The sequence below is a fragment of the Mesitornis unicolor genome, unplaced genomic scaffold (assembly GCF_000695765.1).
Source record: "Mesitornis unicolor isolate BGI_N332 unplaced genomic scaffold, ASM69576v1 scaffold16938, whole genome shotgun sequence".
Taxonomy (NCBI): domain Eukaryota; kingdom Metazoa; phylum Chordata; class Aves; order Mesitornithiformes; family Mesitornithidae; genus Mesitornis; species Mesitornis unicolor.
In genome coordinates this window covers 3,268-21,467 of record NW_010199970.1, presented here as the reverse complement: position 1 = coordinate 21,467, position 18,200 = coordinate 3,268, and the positions used below count along the sequence as shown (strand labels likewise).

General features: G+C 38.6%; 1 protein-coding gene across 1 annotated transcript in view; it reads right to left on the bottom strand.

The window, feature by feature from the left end:
* The window catches only part of NCKAP1 (NCK-associated protein 1), a gene marked incomplete at its 5' end in the record, with an annotated part of 45,348 nt that extends 34,343 nt beyond the window's left edge, over positions 1 to 11,005 (bottom strand). Inside the window, 2 exons of the mRNA XM_010189598.1 lie at positions 9,749 to 9,859; positions 10,988 to 11,005. Of these exons, the coding sequence (XP_010187900.1) occupies positions 9,749 to 9,859; positions 10,988 to 11,005 (129 nt within the window). The remainder of the gene's footprint in view (positions 1 to 9,748; positions 9,860 to 10,987) is intronic.
* Between the last annotated feature and the right edge of the window lie 7,195 nt (positions 11,006 to 18,200).

Sequence of the window (18,200 nt, the reverse complement as noted above, 5' to 3'; positions counted from 1 at the left end):
AAACCAGTGCAAATGATTTAATTTTGAAGGTCTGTCCTGAATGCCTGCTCTATGCAATAGTTCAGTTTCTTTCATATAGTCATCAGCTGCTGAGACTTAACGGAAAAACGGGTGCAAGTACGTGTTTACTCTGTATCTTCTCCCAGTAATCTCATGCTCTAGGAGACACACGACTCCCATTTAAACTGCTGCTGTAAAAGGTCTGTTTTCAAATGTAAGCCCTATGAATTGCATTTTGAACCTCAATATGACCTTGCTGCTACCTCTCCCAGTGCACACCTTCAACTGCCCTGTGCTCATAAAACGCAGCATCCAGCATTATCACACGTGGAGGGGGGAGCTCCTGCACAGCTCCCGCAACCCTGTAAGGCCAACTCCCGTACGCACTTGGGATCTCCCAGAGGAAAGAGCACTTTGTATTTTAGGGCTGCTTCCTCAGTCAACAGCTCTTACACAGTTACAATTCTTCACCTACGATGCTCGGTTTAAACCTTCACCCTGGCCCTATCGCTTGAAGTATTTATTGACAGTGATTTGTTTTCAGAACACTAAGCAAAATCAAGTTTGTTTCTGTGCAGCACAAGCACAAGGATGAATCAGGTGAATTTCAGCTGTTGCATGACTTTCCAGTAACGGACCACACAATATTGTTCAGAAGCGAACCTACTTCTAGTGCAGAGAGAAGACAAACCCAAAACTCACATGACAACTGCCCATACAACTTAACTGCGTTTCTACTGCAATCCTAACTCACAGTACACAAGGTACAATGCTAAGGGAGACTATCAAGATTACAGGTTGTTGTGATGCCATGTACAAAGAGCAACTGAGTGTCCACTTCTGGAGGACACTAATTTCAAATCCACGGTACATGACGTGGGAAGGTGTGGCAAAAAGAGAGATGGTGCTGGGAACCACGCCTGCAAAAGAAACAGTCTGTATTCATGAATTCTGTGAAATCGTACATTAAATTGAAAACAAAGGGAGGAATTCATTCCACTCAACCGAGAAATAAGGAATCACTGCTGTGCATTGTTAACTAGTTACCTGTATTCCCAGAAATATTTATACTGAATGATGCTAAAACTTTCATAGGAAGGTGCTCATTCTTTGAAGTCTGACTGTTGAAGGTCTCAGCAAACCTTTATTTAAAATGTTAATGTCAAAGTAAAACAACATATCAACCACAATCACTGTTGAATCAGTATAGTGCAAGTAGTTCTACTCACAAAGCACAGCTTCATCAGTGATCTTTAAAAATACAGCTGACAGCACAACGGGTCTTGGATGTTTATTTACATTTTTATCACTCAGGAATGTGGGTGTAGTTCTTTCCACACCCACTGCAACAAAACTTTCCATTACTGACTTCCTAACAGCTGTTTAGAAATAGCAGGTTCTGTATCATTTTATATTTGGTTTAAGGCTTTTTTCCTTAGCCTGCAATTCCATTTATTAGCAAACCTTTCTGTTTCCAACATTCAACAAAAGTTTTGCAATCAGATAAGGTGAAGAAATAATTCTTAACACACTACTAGCATCAAAAGATTATTTTCACTATAGCTAGCCATGCCTTATTGATTCACAGACATAAGCGTTTTATTTATTCTTTAAAAATGTGAAGTACAAAATTACACCAACAAGAACAACAGTACTTTTGTTGAACAAGACGGATTAGATTTAAGACGTATGGAAAAGCTGTAGACATTTTAGCATTATGTAGCAAGATAAAAAGATTGACATAATTTATTTGAAATAACTAATTTTGTCTATTAACAAAATATCACATCTCCCATAATATTTTAATATTATTTATTAATCATTACTTTAAATACCAGAAAGTGAAGCTGATATTTTGTCAAGTATGTTATCTACAAGAGAAGGAACTGATCTTTACCAAGTTTGCAGATGACACTGAGTTGGGAGGGAGTGTTGATCTGCTGAGGGTAGGAAGGCTCTGCAGAGGGACCTGGACAGGCTGAATCCATGGGCTGAGGCCAATTGGATGAGCTTCAACAAGGCCAAGTGCCAGGTCCTGCACTTGGGTCACAATAACCCCATGGACGCTACAGGCTTGGGGACGAGTGGCTGGAAAGGACCTGGGGTGTTGGTGGACAGCAGGATGACCATGAGCCAGCAATGTGCCCTTGAGCCAAGAAGGCCAACGCCATCCTGGGGTGTATCAGAGATAGCGTGACCAGCACGAAGAGGGAAGTGATTGTGCCACTGTACCCAGCACTGGTGAGGCCGCACCTAAAATACTGTGTTCAGTTCTGGGCCCCTCACTACAAGGACCCTGAGGCGCTGGAGCGCGTCCAGAAGAGAGCAAGGATACAACTGCCTGAAAGCAGGGTGTAGTGAGTGGATGTTGGTCTCTTCCTCCTTGTAACCAGTGACAGGACAAGAGGAAATGGCCTCAAGTTGCACCAGGGGAGGTTTAGGTTGGGTATCAGGAAACATTTCTTGACTGTAAGAGCGGTCAAGCACTGGACCAGGCTGCCCAGGGAGCTGATGGAGTCACCATCCTCAGAGGTGTTCAAGAAGCGTGTGGATGTGGCACTTCAGGACGTGGTTTAGTGGGCATGGTGGTGTTGACAGCTGGACTTGGTGACCTTAGAGGTCTCTTCCAAGCTTAATGATTCTGTGATTCTAAGTTGTCTTGTACATTTCCTTTTTCATATTAAACCCCCAAAATCTTTACACAACTGATTATGTACACAAAGTACATTAAAAGAAATGCATTAAAAGCGGCAAAAAAACAAATCAGAAAGTGCAACACAGCCTCAATTACAGTTTACATGAACACAATGGCTCAGATACAAGAAATCAATGACAGATTCTGCCATATTAACAATGTGAATAAATACAAATTCAGTATGAACACTCAGGAAAAATAAAAGACAACTAGAAACGGTTGTTCTGAGAGTTTAAATGTGTGGAAAACTAGAGGATAACTCTAATTCTGTAACTCTTTTATCATATTTATTTGACTGGTAGCAGTAGTACACGAATAAATGTATTATTTCATTATCCAGGAATAGATGTTAGGTATGAGAATTTTCTTCTTCTTGTATCAGTGTGATATTTTTCCTGCAAGTATGATCATTAAACGCTTGTACTTGTTTTCTACAAACCAACACCACAGATATTACCCTGAGAAAACACCATCAACTTAATCTTACTAGCTGGAACAGAAGGCCAACAAAGCAGTACTACAAGTTTTGACTGTTAAAATTCTGGGGATAGAGGTAAATAATCACTGGCACTATTCTTACTATCATCTGTCATACTCACTACACTTGCCACCTGTAGAGTCTTTAGATGGAGATTTTAAAAATTCAACCCATTTGAATAAACTTCTGTGTCTACACAATCCATAGCAGAATGGCAGGAAGAGAGAGAAGGATCTCATCAAATGAAGAAAATCAGTTTTAAATTCTGTAAACTAACTGCAGAATGAAGGATGTGTCCGTGGTTTGCTTATTTCCAGTTAAAAGCAGCTTCTGAAGTGACGTGCTGCATATAAAAAGATGCAATAGAATATTTCACATGTTTACTAATTAATGTCTTTCTACTGCAAGACCTATTTTTTGTTTGCTCTCAAGTTGCTAGCACTACATTGACTGTTTTGAAAAGAAAATAGCCACTCACGACCCTCCACAACTGTTACCATCCCTGGGGCTGACTGTATTATCAATTATGGCAGACAGCTGGAACAATGAGGCTCCTCTTTAGAAACTGATCTACCTTTCAGTCATAAGCAACAGTTTCCTGATTTTCTCACTTTCTTTCACATAAATTCATGCAGTAATTCCTACATTAGGTTAGCTACATATCACCGTATCATACAAGCTTTGGACACAGGTCTTGACATCTCTGAGGCAACAGAGTAAAAGTTTCATCTGTGCTATTCCAGAGACAAAAATGTTCTGGACATACATGTTAGAAGGCTGCCTACTTAGATTTACGTCATGAAATCATGAAAGAACTACTCATTTAAAATGCCTGAAAACTAAGTTTGTAACCCCATTTCAGTACAACTGCTTCACCAAAATACTCTTTAGGCAATAATGAGGTTTTCTGTTTGTTTTTGTAATGGCCAAGCTCTTAAGTTGTCAATCATCAAATCAAAAGAGAGTTTTAATGAATGAAGCAAACAGATCAAGTACTGCACACATTCACTCCTTGGCACGTGTTGCATACACTACTGACCAACATGAGCAAGCACATCGCCAGTTTGGTTTACCTTGGCAAGCGACTGGCATGGACTTACAGCAGTGTACTACAATGACTTATCACAAATAATCATAAAAATTCAATTGTCTATGAATGCTACTCCCTCTCAAACTCATGCACAATCAAAGGTTAAGCCATAAAGATAAACAGCACTGCTGACAGCGTTTACAATTTTGAAAAAATCTAAGTTACCTTACGACAGTTCTGTTCGGTGATACATTTTAGAGAGACTTCAGGATTTCACATTACCTTTTGGTAACACTATGAAAAAATGCTGACTTTCAAAGGACTGCTAGGCTGAAAAATTCTACATACTGTTGTCTGATTATCTCATAGCATAGGTAGTTTTAAGCTGCAAAGTCAGTTTTATGCAGGTAACAACTGAAGACATCAGACATGCCACTGCACAAAAAATCAGAACAGGAGGTATGGTTGTATCAGAGCAAGGCATTAGGGGAACAAACTCAACTCTGAATTATTTTTTTAGTAAAAGTGTGAACAAAATTTTTTCTGTTGTAGTTATTTTTGCAGTTTCTCCTGAAATAACCATTAATACACCCTCTTCAGAAGCATAAGAAATCTCAACTGCTCATACAAAGCTGAACAGCGACTACCTACTCATTGGCTGGCTTTACTCATGCAGGGGGAACTCTTGTAAACTAAATTACTGCTTCAGTGAGTTTTGGAAAATCAACCTTATATGTGATCCCTTCAGCACCACAGGTTCCTTGAGCAGTAACAGTTGAACAGGCAGCAGTGCAATGCACAGCATTCTCTTACCTGGAAAGGATTTCAGTCTTCACGGCCAGGAGGCCAGTTAGCTTTATGGTGGAATATGGGGAACTGGGTTTTCACTGCTTAAGAAAGCAGTAAGTTATCTGAAAAATCAAGTCCTCCATACAAGAGATTCAGCAGTCCAGAAAGCTGGAGAAAAATACTGAAGTTTACAGAACTTGGGGATTGAAGTTACTTTACTTAAGTTACTCCTAAGAAACCAGATGCCACAGGTGTTAATTACCATGTAATTTCCTCAAAAATATATAACTGTTTCTTAGTGAAAAAGGATTACTAATACATGAGGTAGCATGGCCGAGACCTCAAAGTTATGATCCCTCAGAAGAGAACTGTAAAATTATCTTCATAAGCACTGTGAAAATTACAGTATTAAAAGCTTCATTTGAACCAAGGAAACAAACAAATGACATTTTCCCCTAGGCACTGTACCCCTGGTAGGGGCTGAAAGGAGTACTTTGAAAAGCAACTGATTATTTGTACTTAGTTAAGTGTTTTGAAAAAGAGTAATTATTGGAAGCACCTATCACAAATTACAAGTCAAGACTGGTTATGAAGTGTATACTTCAGTAATTTTATTATAGAAAAAACTGTTTAATAAAAGCATGCACTAATGTCTTCCAATGAGCTTTGGCCAAAGAAGTCCAGCCATGCCGTGTCAACACCACCTCTCCCACATCCAGCTCCTCTGCTATGCAAACAGCTCACTATGAAGCAAAACTCGGAAAGACACAGTAAGCAGACCAAACGTACAAAGTGGGATCCAGAAGGAAAAAGCCAACACATCCACAAAGAAAAAGTAAATAAAAAGGAAAGCGAACTAATTCCTGTCTACAGATCCTAACCCATAAGGGCTGGAAATGCTTGCACTGGTTGTACTCTACTCTCATATGACCTTATTTCCAGTCCCTGCTGACATAACACAGTAGAAAATTATTACAGTTAAGTCATGTAAATAAACCTCCAAAATATTATCTGCCATGAAACTGAATGTGTAGTCAATATAAAACACAATGGAATTGATACCAACAACACTGGGAAGATAGCTACTAAAAGACAAAGATTAGCAGTGTGTGGTAAACAAGGACGCTTCTTCCACTAACCATACACTTAGGAACTTCTGAGTAATATCACATTGGTCTGCTTACTGCCAAACAACGGCTAAGCCTCAACCTCTCCAGCAAACACTTGAAAACACAGGCAGTCTTTCTACAGGGAAACGGCTGTGGAGCAATCTGAGTAAATGAAAAATACATGTTCCAGAAAGAAGGCAGATATTCTCACTATGTCCCACACATGTGTTCTGCTTTCCCAAACACCACACTTTGTGTTCCCCAACACACAGACACCAAGCTCTACCTGTGCAAGCAGCAGATTTTTCAGACCCGAGCCACAATCTACAGACAATCGACATCTTTTCTCTCAGCATCTCCATTTCGCCATTGTGAAGTATTTTATTCTGGTTTTACAATGGCACTAAAAGTGAGCCTTGACTAAGAGAGCAGGTTTTAGATCCTATTATTTTGGGTTTTTTTTAGTTTGGTATGTTCTCTTTTGATTTCCATGTGGTGAGAACATTGCTTGTATGCCTTATAAGAGGAAAAACAAAAAAAGAAACTTCAGAAAAATCAGGCTGCTTCTGCATCCCTTACTTTGGAACTTTTCTTCTGAAGTTAGTCAAGGAAATTCAGCAAAAATAAATGATAACTTGAGTCAATACTGCCACAGTCAGGTCACTGATCTGACCAATAAGGATGGTGCTATAAAGCTTTTTGGAAGACTTCCCCAGCTCAGAAGGCTTTTCTGAAACAAAGCTTCAGTCAGTTCAAAATAAATATAAATACTAAGGTTTCCCAAACACAGAGGATAGTTACTTTGTATTATTACACAGTTTCATTTTCAAATAAGTCTCTAAAATACTTGTTTCTCACTTTGTCAATCCTTCCATTTTTTTTTTTGTTTACACACATTCCCCCTCCTTTGCAGGTATTTCATACACTATTAAGCAGTACTACATTGCTGGCCAACATAATTAGCAGTTAGTTTAAGAGCTCAGCCTTTAAATCGCACATTTTCAAGGTTATATGGTTCATGATGGTGACAGAAGAAGAAAGTGCAAGTGTAAGATCACAGGGACTGCCATCAGACAACGGAAGAGCATGAGTTATGAACTGATGAGGTCCAGAGCTCTCTACAATCGATCCTTTGGAAGATTTACCACTCCATTTTATTTTTCAGCCTGGTCAGCAAGGATTTATCAGGCACTGCATTTTTTGAACTGCTCATAAACTTTCACTCTTGGTACAATATTGAAAATCAGCGATTGTCAGACATCGCTCCAGTCTGACTCAGCATGTCAAGTGCTGAAGGAGGAATAAATCCAGGAGCTGTATTTTGTGAATGAAGATGTAAAAGCTATCAATAGCAAATGTAATAGAATAATTTGTTTCAAAAGAATAAAAATGCAGGCTTTTCGAGATCATCTGATTACAGTAGACACTGCTCATACTCTTCAGTAAAATGTGGTGTTGCCCTCTGAGACTGTAAGTTACAGTGCCTGAAAAAACCACACTAACAGCTAAAAATAGGTCCAATAAATAAATATAGCAGGCACTACCTATTCTGTAACTGAACTCAAGCTTGTTTGTCAACATCACCTACTGACATGTCAATCTGTACTACTAACTGTAGAGATGCACAACATTAAGTAAGCAGCGGCGACTGCTGCAGTTGAACACGCAAAACCCAAAGGCTGTCCTAGAATTTTCACTGCAAGGAAGATGCGCAGGTTATAATTTCTCAACTATTTCCTTGCAATAATCCTTTGTAACGTTTCATTAATTGATCTGTCCCTGCTCCAATAAGCTTCTTGCCCTATAAAATCTGTGCTCGCTCATTTCTCTGCTGAAGGAACTCACTGGTTTGCCCTTCTAATATATGGTGAGATGGTTGTTGGCCAGCAGGAGGAGGGAACCAAAGGAAAAGCAAGGAAGGGGAACATCTTCCTGAGCAGGAGCTAGATGCTTTTACAAGCAAAAATGTATCATACATCCAACCAGAACTTTCTCTACACCTGCCATGGCTTGTGTCTGACTAGGTATCTGTTGTAAGGTTTCCTTTGGGATACACTCACTCTAAAGGAAAACATCTGTAAACAACCAAGACAGGAAACTGAAATCCCAGCTGTCTATTGCTAGAACTCAAAATCCTTAATTGAAACTGTGCTCATACATAAGGAGGGTAGGCTTTTGATAACTGTGCTTAATAAACGCAGGACTGGCTGTCTCATGGTAAATAAACACCAGGCAATGTCAAAATATTATTAGTGTACCCTATTTTAGAAACAGTGATTGTCAAAATACATCAAGTTAGCTTTGCTCTATTTCCATAAACTTCACAGTACCAAATTCTTAAATATCTAGCATTAGTTAAGCTCAAAATTCATAGTAAACAGCCAGAAGACAGAGCACTGCAACTGCAGTTTAATGCAACTGCATTAAACAAGTTCCATATATATAATCTTTTACCAGTAGACCTGACACGGAAGTTTAGAGAATACAGAAGAATTTACCAAACATCGTTTAAAGGATTTACTATTTTTACATAAATGTTATAAAGAATTTGCCATATTTGTTACTAACACAATCAAATTCAATACAAAGATGAGCAATATTAAACAATATAAAACATGTACAAGTTTTAAAGTGAGAAAGGGAAACTTTTCCATAAGGGAAGGTTTTTTCTCTTACTTTTTAACTGGTATTACTGGAGACATTGCACAGAAATTCTAGATGGCATTTTGAAAGAAACTAATTATTCCTACTGCTATTACCACTATCATTCTGTGGAAGCCTAAAAGCTTAAAGCAAGCCTAAAATCTCTCAGGCACACATGCAAGTAGTTGCATGCAGGGAACATGCAAACCCAACACCTACCTCTACTTTCCACCTTTGGAAAGAAACATAAGCAGGTAAAACAAAAATCTTTCCCTTGACTTTCAAATTGAAACAGAGAAACAAGTGTACATCGCTTGCCAAAATGCCTACCCGTAACTTAATAATCTTAATCATCTCTAAAAGGCTACAAAGGGAAATTCAACTGGACCACTCAGAAGCGTGACAAATAATTTCCTGGTACAACTGAACTCACTACATTTGAAGAGGAAAGAATTCTGTTTCTGCGTTTTTGCACTTCACAAGGCTTCTCCTTATGTACTAAAACATTCTTTATTCCCACATGGACAGACCCCATAGGCAAGGGCACCTGTAAGGTACAAACACATTTCCCCACTTTGCAGCCAGGTGCCTTTTACTGATCTGCTGGTGAGGTCTCATCACAAACAAAGTCATGCAATTTCCATCTTCTGCAACCAGTCTGGTTACCAAGAATTCCTGCTACTGAAGTAAGGCATGATTTTTTTGAGGATTACGTCCAACTGACAATTCTTTGAGATAGAACAGAAGAGAGAAGACAAGAGGATTATCAGGAAGTGTCCTAACCTAACAAAATCAATCCCAAATTGCACCATAATACTCTTGGAGAGTATCTCTGGAGACAGTTCTTTCTCAAAATCTCCCGTCGGACATGTGAATCAAGAACTACATTGCAACTGCAACTGTCAGCATCAGACGCTGCATAAGAACATAAAATCTCACAGATTCAGCCAACAAGTACTCAAGGGTAATAAGAAAAATTCTTACATAGCCATTTGTTTACTTACATTGTTGTTGCGTGTTTCTACTGCTGGGAACTTCCTGACTATGAATTTGACAGCAGATTCCAGGTTTTTGTCAATAAGATAGGATGGTTTGGCTTTGGGGTCACCGCATGCCTATAAAAAAATACAATAAAAATGAAGTAAAAACACAATCATCCATCTAAAGCTAAGTGACAGTTGCAACTCTGAAGACAAACTAGAAAGATTCTTTTTGTGTTTGTTTACAGTGAGCAGGTGATAAAATGAAAGGCAAAGTGCAGGGACTGTCACAGCTGAAATATGCAATGGGAAACAGTACAGAGATGCTCTTCTACTGAAAAAGATGCATGGAAGTATTGAAGCAGTTAGTGCAGAACAGCAGTGAGGGAAAAAACTCAACCCTAAAAGGAGAGAAAAATGGTTTCCTTTTAATGCTATTCCTGGTTTGAGGTAGTGTTGTATTCATCTAGAGTTAATAAATTGTTAGAAAACTCAATCTTGTCATCATCTGTGGAGGACAGTGCTGGGCACCTTAAATGATTGAACTATCCTTTGTGAAACGAAACTAAAACCCCCACCACCACTCTGCATTTAGTTTTTCTTTAAATTGTTAACTGCAAGGCAACTTTCCATCCCACAATAAAACCACCAGTACTTGCCTAAAGTATCCTATTTCCTTAGATTAAGAACTCAAGTTCTGCTCATTTTCTTTACTCCTACAGTAGCATAGGCTGTGCTTTAAAAGCAGCAATCGAGAAATGTCATTAAATTTCGATTTGTACAGAAGCCACAACTAAGCGTTAGGTCTCTCAAATAACTTACGCAGACATATCAGAACAGTTCCTGTAGACAAACGACTGACGAAGCATCTACTTTTGCCAGCTACAGGGCATGCTGTCAGACACGCTACTGTTCAACTGCTCTGACTAGCGAGCCATGCTGTACCATTTAGACTGGAGAAACACAGTAAAAGCAGCGTTACTTACATGAAATTTGTGCTCAAATTGTATTTTCTCTCAAATATTCAATTAGTCTTATAGTCCTTATAGGGATTTGCAAAAGAGCTTCGTGTCTCATGCAAAACTAAATTACATGCTAGGCGTTTCTACGCAACACAGTGAACTCGAATGACAGCTCATTTAAAACCTTTTCCACACTGATCTCTATGACTGATTGTGGACTGTAGAGACAGAAGTCATGGAGTATGAGACCGATTCTGAAAGCGGGCAAGCGGGCAAAGGGAAGGTGAAAAGCTTTGCAAACCTTCCAAACTTGTCCTTGCTGGGAAAGCAGTGTAATAAAAAGAGAGAAAAATTACATATAAACAGATTACTCTTAAATTCTAAAATACGTTACATTTAAGTGAACTAACACACTATTACCTACATCCAAGAGAACGTTACGACCATCTGTTACACTAGGCAGCATACTTTCTACTGGGTGGTGATTATTGCAATACTCACAAACAACTTTACATGTACTTATAGAACTTTACTACTGTGCAAAGCATTGTGTATATACCGAGACACGTAACTTCTAATCGTATTTCTAAACTAAGGTCAGGGAGGGAGAGAAAAAAGGAGTTAAACATCACATGCAACTACAGGGGGAAAAAAAAAAGGAGAGAAACTCAGTGAAGTTTTACATACCTGAAAAAGAAACGGTAGCCGAGAAAAAAAAAAAAAGTCATTATTGTAAGTTTCTAAAACTCCTACCAGCATTACATGACCATCACGATGTATGCTAACGTACTACTCTAATATGAAAACACATTTACTAATTTTTCCACAAAATCACTAAATTTTATTAAAATATAGTATCTGTAATACTATAGGAGGAATTTATAAGGAAAATAAATTCAGCAACATCCACAGTATCAGTCAGATATTAAACAGTTGCTTCGATATTCTTGCAGCAGCAAACGTGTCACAGATCTATTCTGTACACACTTTAAAGTCTTAACACAATTTTTAAAGTAAAAATTATACTGTAAATAGGCATTAAAAAATTAAACCATGCACGCTTCAAATTCATGAAGTCTCAATTAACTAGATGTCATGGGTTTGTCAGAATGTGTGCTAGATTATCTTGGTCTGCTGTCCCTGTCAAACATTATAGAACTTCCTCTACTAAAAGAAGGATTAGACAACATATATATGTGTCTATAGACAACAAATGTATGTTGTCTATTATAACATACACACATATATATGTTGTCTATTAACAGACAACACGTATTTGTGACCTGTTAAATTCCACTGTGGTTGCAGTTGTACAGGAGACAAGAAAGCTGCCCGACTGCTGATTTCCTAGATTTTTCAGCCTGAGTTCAAACACTACTTCCACATACACTCCTTATTTTGCTAGCCACAGATGTTTTTCCTCCTATAAATCAGCTCTCTGAAATGTTTACTGAAAATTATGTTCTACCCAAGCCTTTTTGCAGAGATCATTCACATGGAAACGGATGTCTGAGAACACTAACACGCACATCCTCACATGGACTAAGGAACTTGATCCCCAGAGACGATGAATATTATCCTCAGTCTACCTGGCAATCCCCCCAATATATATGAATATGCAAGACAGCTTTGCTTTGTTTGTTTACTAACATCACACTTAAAGGAAATGCAATTCTTCCTGCTAAGAAAATACATAAAACTGATCCATAGATAACATAGAAAACCACTGGGAGATGTAAAAGGTTAAAGCTATCCTTCACACATTTCAAAATTCCAGCTTCTAAAGAGCTGCACAAGCCTACCTATGCAGACTGAATAGAAAAAGGACAACAGACACCACTGAATGAGTGGGTCACTGCACTTTTCTTCCCTCTCCCATACTCCATGGCAGCTCAGCTCCTTTCTAAGAACGGGTATTATTTGATTACTAGCTGTTGTTGCATCCACACAGTTTTCATCCATAGCATTATCCACTTTCAGTGCCATGCATAAAAAGGTCTACATAAGCTAAACCTCTCCTAAAATGGCAATGAAGCTCAAGTTCACCACAGTTTACTCCAGAAAGCACCAAAGAATGAAAATACAAATCTCAATCCTAGCAGTTTCACACCTGTGTGAAAGTGTGATGAGGCGTACAACCACAATGTTGTACAGTAGAAAGAATAAAGACATTCAAGACAATGGTCTTAGAATACAGATAAGAAAGGTAGCTTTTGCTTTTAATAGCTGTATCAGTCAATGCAAAATCCCTTGTCTGTACTGTGACAGGCAGGAATATCGCGGCACAACACACAAAGATCACTTTGCAAGATACAGCTCTCCAGCACTCAGATGGAATTCTGAGAGTCAGCCAAATGCAGTAGTCTTTTCTCAAGCAGTCTCAGACACTACTTTTTCCCCTAAGTGGGCTGCAATAACCTTTCTTGGTTTTTTTTTATCTTAAAAAAACCAGCAAGCAGCCAACAAACAACTCCCCCCCCCCCCGAAAAAAAAGCCAAACCAAAAAAACACAACAAAAACCAACAACCCAAAACAGCTACAATTTTTAAGCATTAAAATAAAGTATTAAAAAATGTTCCTACTAGTGCAGCATTCACGGAATACAGCTCTGAAGCTATGAGATTCCAGCTGCTTCAACCCTGAAACAATATCCTGAAAGAATCTCCCAGCAGTCATCTCTAAATGCTTTTGTACATTACTAAACAGCTGTCAAGCAGTTATGCTGAAATAGCTTATGAATTTGAGTAATTAAAAAAGAAAAGGAAAAAAAAGACTCAAGCACTGGATTTCTATCAAGTTCCACGCAGCACTTGAGAACGGTATGATAAGCTCTCAACTAAGCGAGCCTATTTTCCTGACCTGATTCCATGCATCCAACTCTTAACAAGAACAACATGATTTCTATAACGAAGAGATTCATTACCGAGAATGTTCATTTGCTATCATATGCATAGGTCAGACTTCAGAGAGATCAGACTACATGTGCTGTTTAGAGATGTTTTACTATGCCATACATTTTGAATTTAAGTGTTTCCTACCTACCCTAATAATAACAACGATCCAGTTATCTAGATTATTAAACAAAACTCAGACTCTATTCTTCACTTGATGCTATTAGTTTTTTCTATATTATTTCCACTTTGCAAATAAAGAATACTACATAGCTTTACTTTCTAGGCTGCACTCATTCGGAAGTGGCCAACAAGAGAACATCCAACAGCAGAAACTTAATGTCTACATTTAAGATAGGTAGCCTCTATAGAAGGACACAGAATCCAGTACAACTGCCTTTGGCCCAGAATACATCAGTCACGAAATACAGCAGAGACCTTTTGCCCCAATGCAGTTACAGCTATCATCACAGAAATCAAAGCCTAACACTTTACTTCCTATTTGAGGGCAAAGGATGTTGGAGGAGAACAAACAAACATCCAACAAGAAGACCCCTACATACATGCAGCTGATGTGGCGTGAACAAAGGGACAACCGCTGTCAAAAGCCAGTACCACGGCACAGCAAACAGGGCGCAAACTTGCATTCAGAGAATCTAAATTTCACCCACACCTTCTCCATAAAACTGCCATGTGCCCTTCAGTAAGAACATTGGGAAGTATTATCTGAGTTACATGGTGTATGATGAAAAAAAAAAGCCTAAATACCTTTCTGTATTAGGGAAATACCTTTTATATCCTCCTTTTTGCTGCTAGGCCCAATCTATTGCAAATTATTATCAGGGCTGTTTCCCAGTGAAAACGAAGCAGGGCCATTTGAATCAATTTCCTATTTTCATCCACCAAACCTCCTACATCAGCAGATGGTCATAAACCAAGTCATCTTTTGCAGCAATTTAATGTGTTTTTATTACTTCAAGAGATCTGGATTTACTGTTACTGAGGACTTCAGATAAAACACTGCTGAGCAGACTTCCACTGGACTGTAACAACACGTAACAAAATAATCTTAGTCAACAAATCACCTCACCCTCACGTTTAATTTACAAATGAATATGCGCTAAAAACACTGTTAATTTAACCTGCAAATTGATGGAATTTCAATGACAGCAAAAGATATACAGTGCCCTGAGCTAGTGACTTTCATTAGAAAATGGAAATACGCTCTTATTAAAAAAATGGGAAAGCCTCCTGTATGTACCGTTTACAGTTTACTATAGCACATTCTCTTGACACACAAGAAAGGCATGCACAGTCAAGCTGTTCTTTACTTGTAATAGCTGCTAGCATTACAGACTTCACCCTAAAACGTATCTTTAAGTCTGGTTTGGGGCTACGCATCTTAGAAATTATACTAAATAATACATAGCAATGAAACATTCAAAGAGACAGCATCATCACTGACTCTAGATTTCTGTAGGATAAGATGTATTACTTATTTTTTGTTTCTGTCACGCATTTAGAATAACAAGATTACCAACTGAAGATCTCCAGTTTTGAAAAAGCAACTGAGAAGCAGAGAGGGGAAATAATCAGTAAAGAGCTGCTTTGAATGGTGAAGATGTAGGAAAACAGTTCATACTACATTTGCCGTGATACCTCTGATGAAGCACTGCTTTGCTGTAGTTTATTTCTATTTTGTGGAAGCCTAAGTTCATTAAACAGGCTGGTCCCAGATAACTTTGTGAATGAAGCCTTGTCCCCTGCTCCCAGCTATGCAACCACATGCAAGAATCAGTCAGTCACATATGGACAAATTATTACAGTTTAACACTAAAATGACTAAAATGTAACTGCCCTACACCAGTATCACTTGGGTAAACTTGTACTAAGTTACATTACTGATATTTGCAGTGACATACACACTACTCGTATCAAAGGTAAACCTGTATTTTGATACATAGACTATGCTAATAGATTCAACTAGAACTGTATCATTCCCATGATCCAACCAGACTTTGCAACTAGAAGAAAGTCTCTAATTTTTGGACAGTCTCTATAGGCCTTGGACATACCCAAACAGAAATACTATAAATTTAACAGCTATTGCTCTTTTCAGGCTCCAAAGTTAGAAATATAATGCACTTGCATATTAATTCAAAATTACAACTAATGGTGTTAAAAATCAGTCCAATGCTTCCTATAGCTGAGCAAGACATCTTCCTCACCATTACTCCTTATTTGGTGTATCCTGGTATATACTTAAAAGTATAATCTTAGCGTATCTCTACTCAGAGATCCAACCCATGAGAATGTAAACTCACATGAAGTCAGAACAAAAGGACCTTGAGAAATGGAGATGTCTGCCAAATCTTTACTTACAGGCCTCCAACAGGCTACATTCAAAAACATTCTCACAGTCTTCTCCAATACTTGAGGATTTCTAAACCAAATTTTTCTTGCTATAATTTAATCCACCACTGCTTGGTCTCTGTGGCCATACTGAACTGTACAATCTATTCTCCTTCTCTCTACAGTAGTTTGAATTACTTAAAAATCTGTATCACTTATTAATTTACTTTAAAAAGTCTTCCCATTTTCTTAATGGGTGAAATTTTCTGCACCACTGGTCGGTTTTATTATTCTGCTCTGAATTTCTCCATTTTGCCCACATCCGTCTTGAAAAGCATGTTGAATCAGATCTACTGCAGATGAATCTCAACGCATGCCTTGCAGAACACGAGGATCACTTACTTTGTTTTCAGACTATCTCGCTCATACATTTATAAAAGCTCATGTCATCCCTGATTTTTTGCAGTGAAACTTAGCCGGCTCACTTTGGCCCTGGCATGTCCCTAACTTTTCCCCGCTTTTCCGCAGACTTTCTATCTCATTACTTTTCATTTTGTATTTCAGGTTTCACTAAGCACAAAATAGCTTACAATCGTACTTGCTCAGTTACCTCTAAGTTCATTAGTCTGTACCTATAACTTGTTAAGCTCAAGCTGAATTGCAGCTATGTTCTTCATTATTTCTTCCCCAAGTTTCCTATCTACAAACAAGGTCATCATCCAGGCTGCTAGTGCAGAGTGACGGGAACCAGAGGTAAGACACACCCAGTGAGACCTGGCTGAGCTGGGCTCTGACAATAAGGTCTTCACAGCCCTTCCCTAATATGGTTCTCCATCTGCAGTCATCATGACCATTTCCTCCAGATTCCACTTCCTTAGATTGATTGTGTGAACAATCAGATGAGGTAAGATCAGCAGCCTTGCTAAGGTCAATGTGTAAAATATTGACTAAATTGACCATACAAGAGTGACCTGTCCCCTCACTGATGAAAGAAATACGCTTGGTTTGACACTATCTGTACAATGATAAATTCACACTGTCCTCTTGGGTTTGCAGCACCGGCTTAAGTAAGCACCTGGTGCTACTCATCAAATATGGGGCAGGTGAAATGCAAAGGAAAAAAAAAGTGAAGATAAGTTTTGCTGCCACAAAATTCTACCTAAATGTAATTTACAGAGTAGTATCTTAATAAAAGAAAGCAAGGCAATAGGAATGCCCATTCTATTCTAATCTAAAATCTGACTCTAAAATGTGAACTGTTAAAGACTTTTCAGCTGCATCTCCTCTACACACAATCTTAAAAACCTCTTGCAACTAAAACCGGATTTGTTTCTGTGTGAACACATGGCAGGGCAAACAAACAGGAATTGAGGGAGCAGGTAATTCACATTTGTAAACAAAGCAGCAATGTACGGTAATTCTGGGCACCTACACTTGATACAAAAGGATAAATCCACCTTACTTTCTCTCTGTACATTTTAGAGGACATCATGGGTTGTTATTATATTGTATTGGAAAGTTTCATAGTTTCGTTACAAAATTAGCTGCTTTTCCGAGTTAAAAAAATGTGAGATTGTACCATCAGCTTGTGTTTGCTTCCTGAGCAAAGGAATATATATATGTATTTTTAATTGCCTCTGACTATAAGTCTGTTTGGAGTTTCCTCCTCTTCTTATCAGCAGGACAGTATTCTGAGCTACTCCTCCAAGATCACACAGGCCAATACATACTGTCACCTCAACCTTCACGGAACATGAAGTGCTTACATCCATCAAGCACTGGAAGCAATACTGACCCACCCAAAGACACTTCCTGATGACCTGAAGGCATTCTGTGTTCCTTCCAATACCAAACTTACAATTCAAAACAAGATTTGTGAGCTTTTCCCCTCAGCTCAAAGCTCCCCACTCCAGCACAGACCTCAGAGTCAAAAGGGTGATCTAATCCTATACCCTTCCAAACTCCAGAGCCATGCAGATCAGAAACTTCTGCATGTTCTGTCACTCACCTAAGATCTCTCCTGCTTTTCCCTGAAGAACTGCTCTAGTGCCTGAGCAAAACAGTACACTACTGACTGGATTTTACAACGGTTCCCCGCAACGTTCAGACCTTGTCAAGTTCTCTTTGGTTCCGTTTCAGAGCTTTTCAGTCTTTTCCTTCACTCCAATCTCACAAGCAGAATAAAAGGCTGGTAAACTAAGATCTGACCTTTACTCGGCCTTGGCCAATCTGGTCAAGTTTACATCGTTTTACCAGAGGAGACTGGATAGT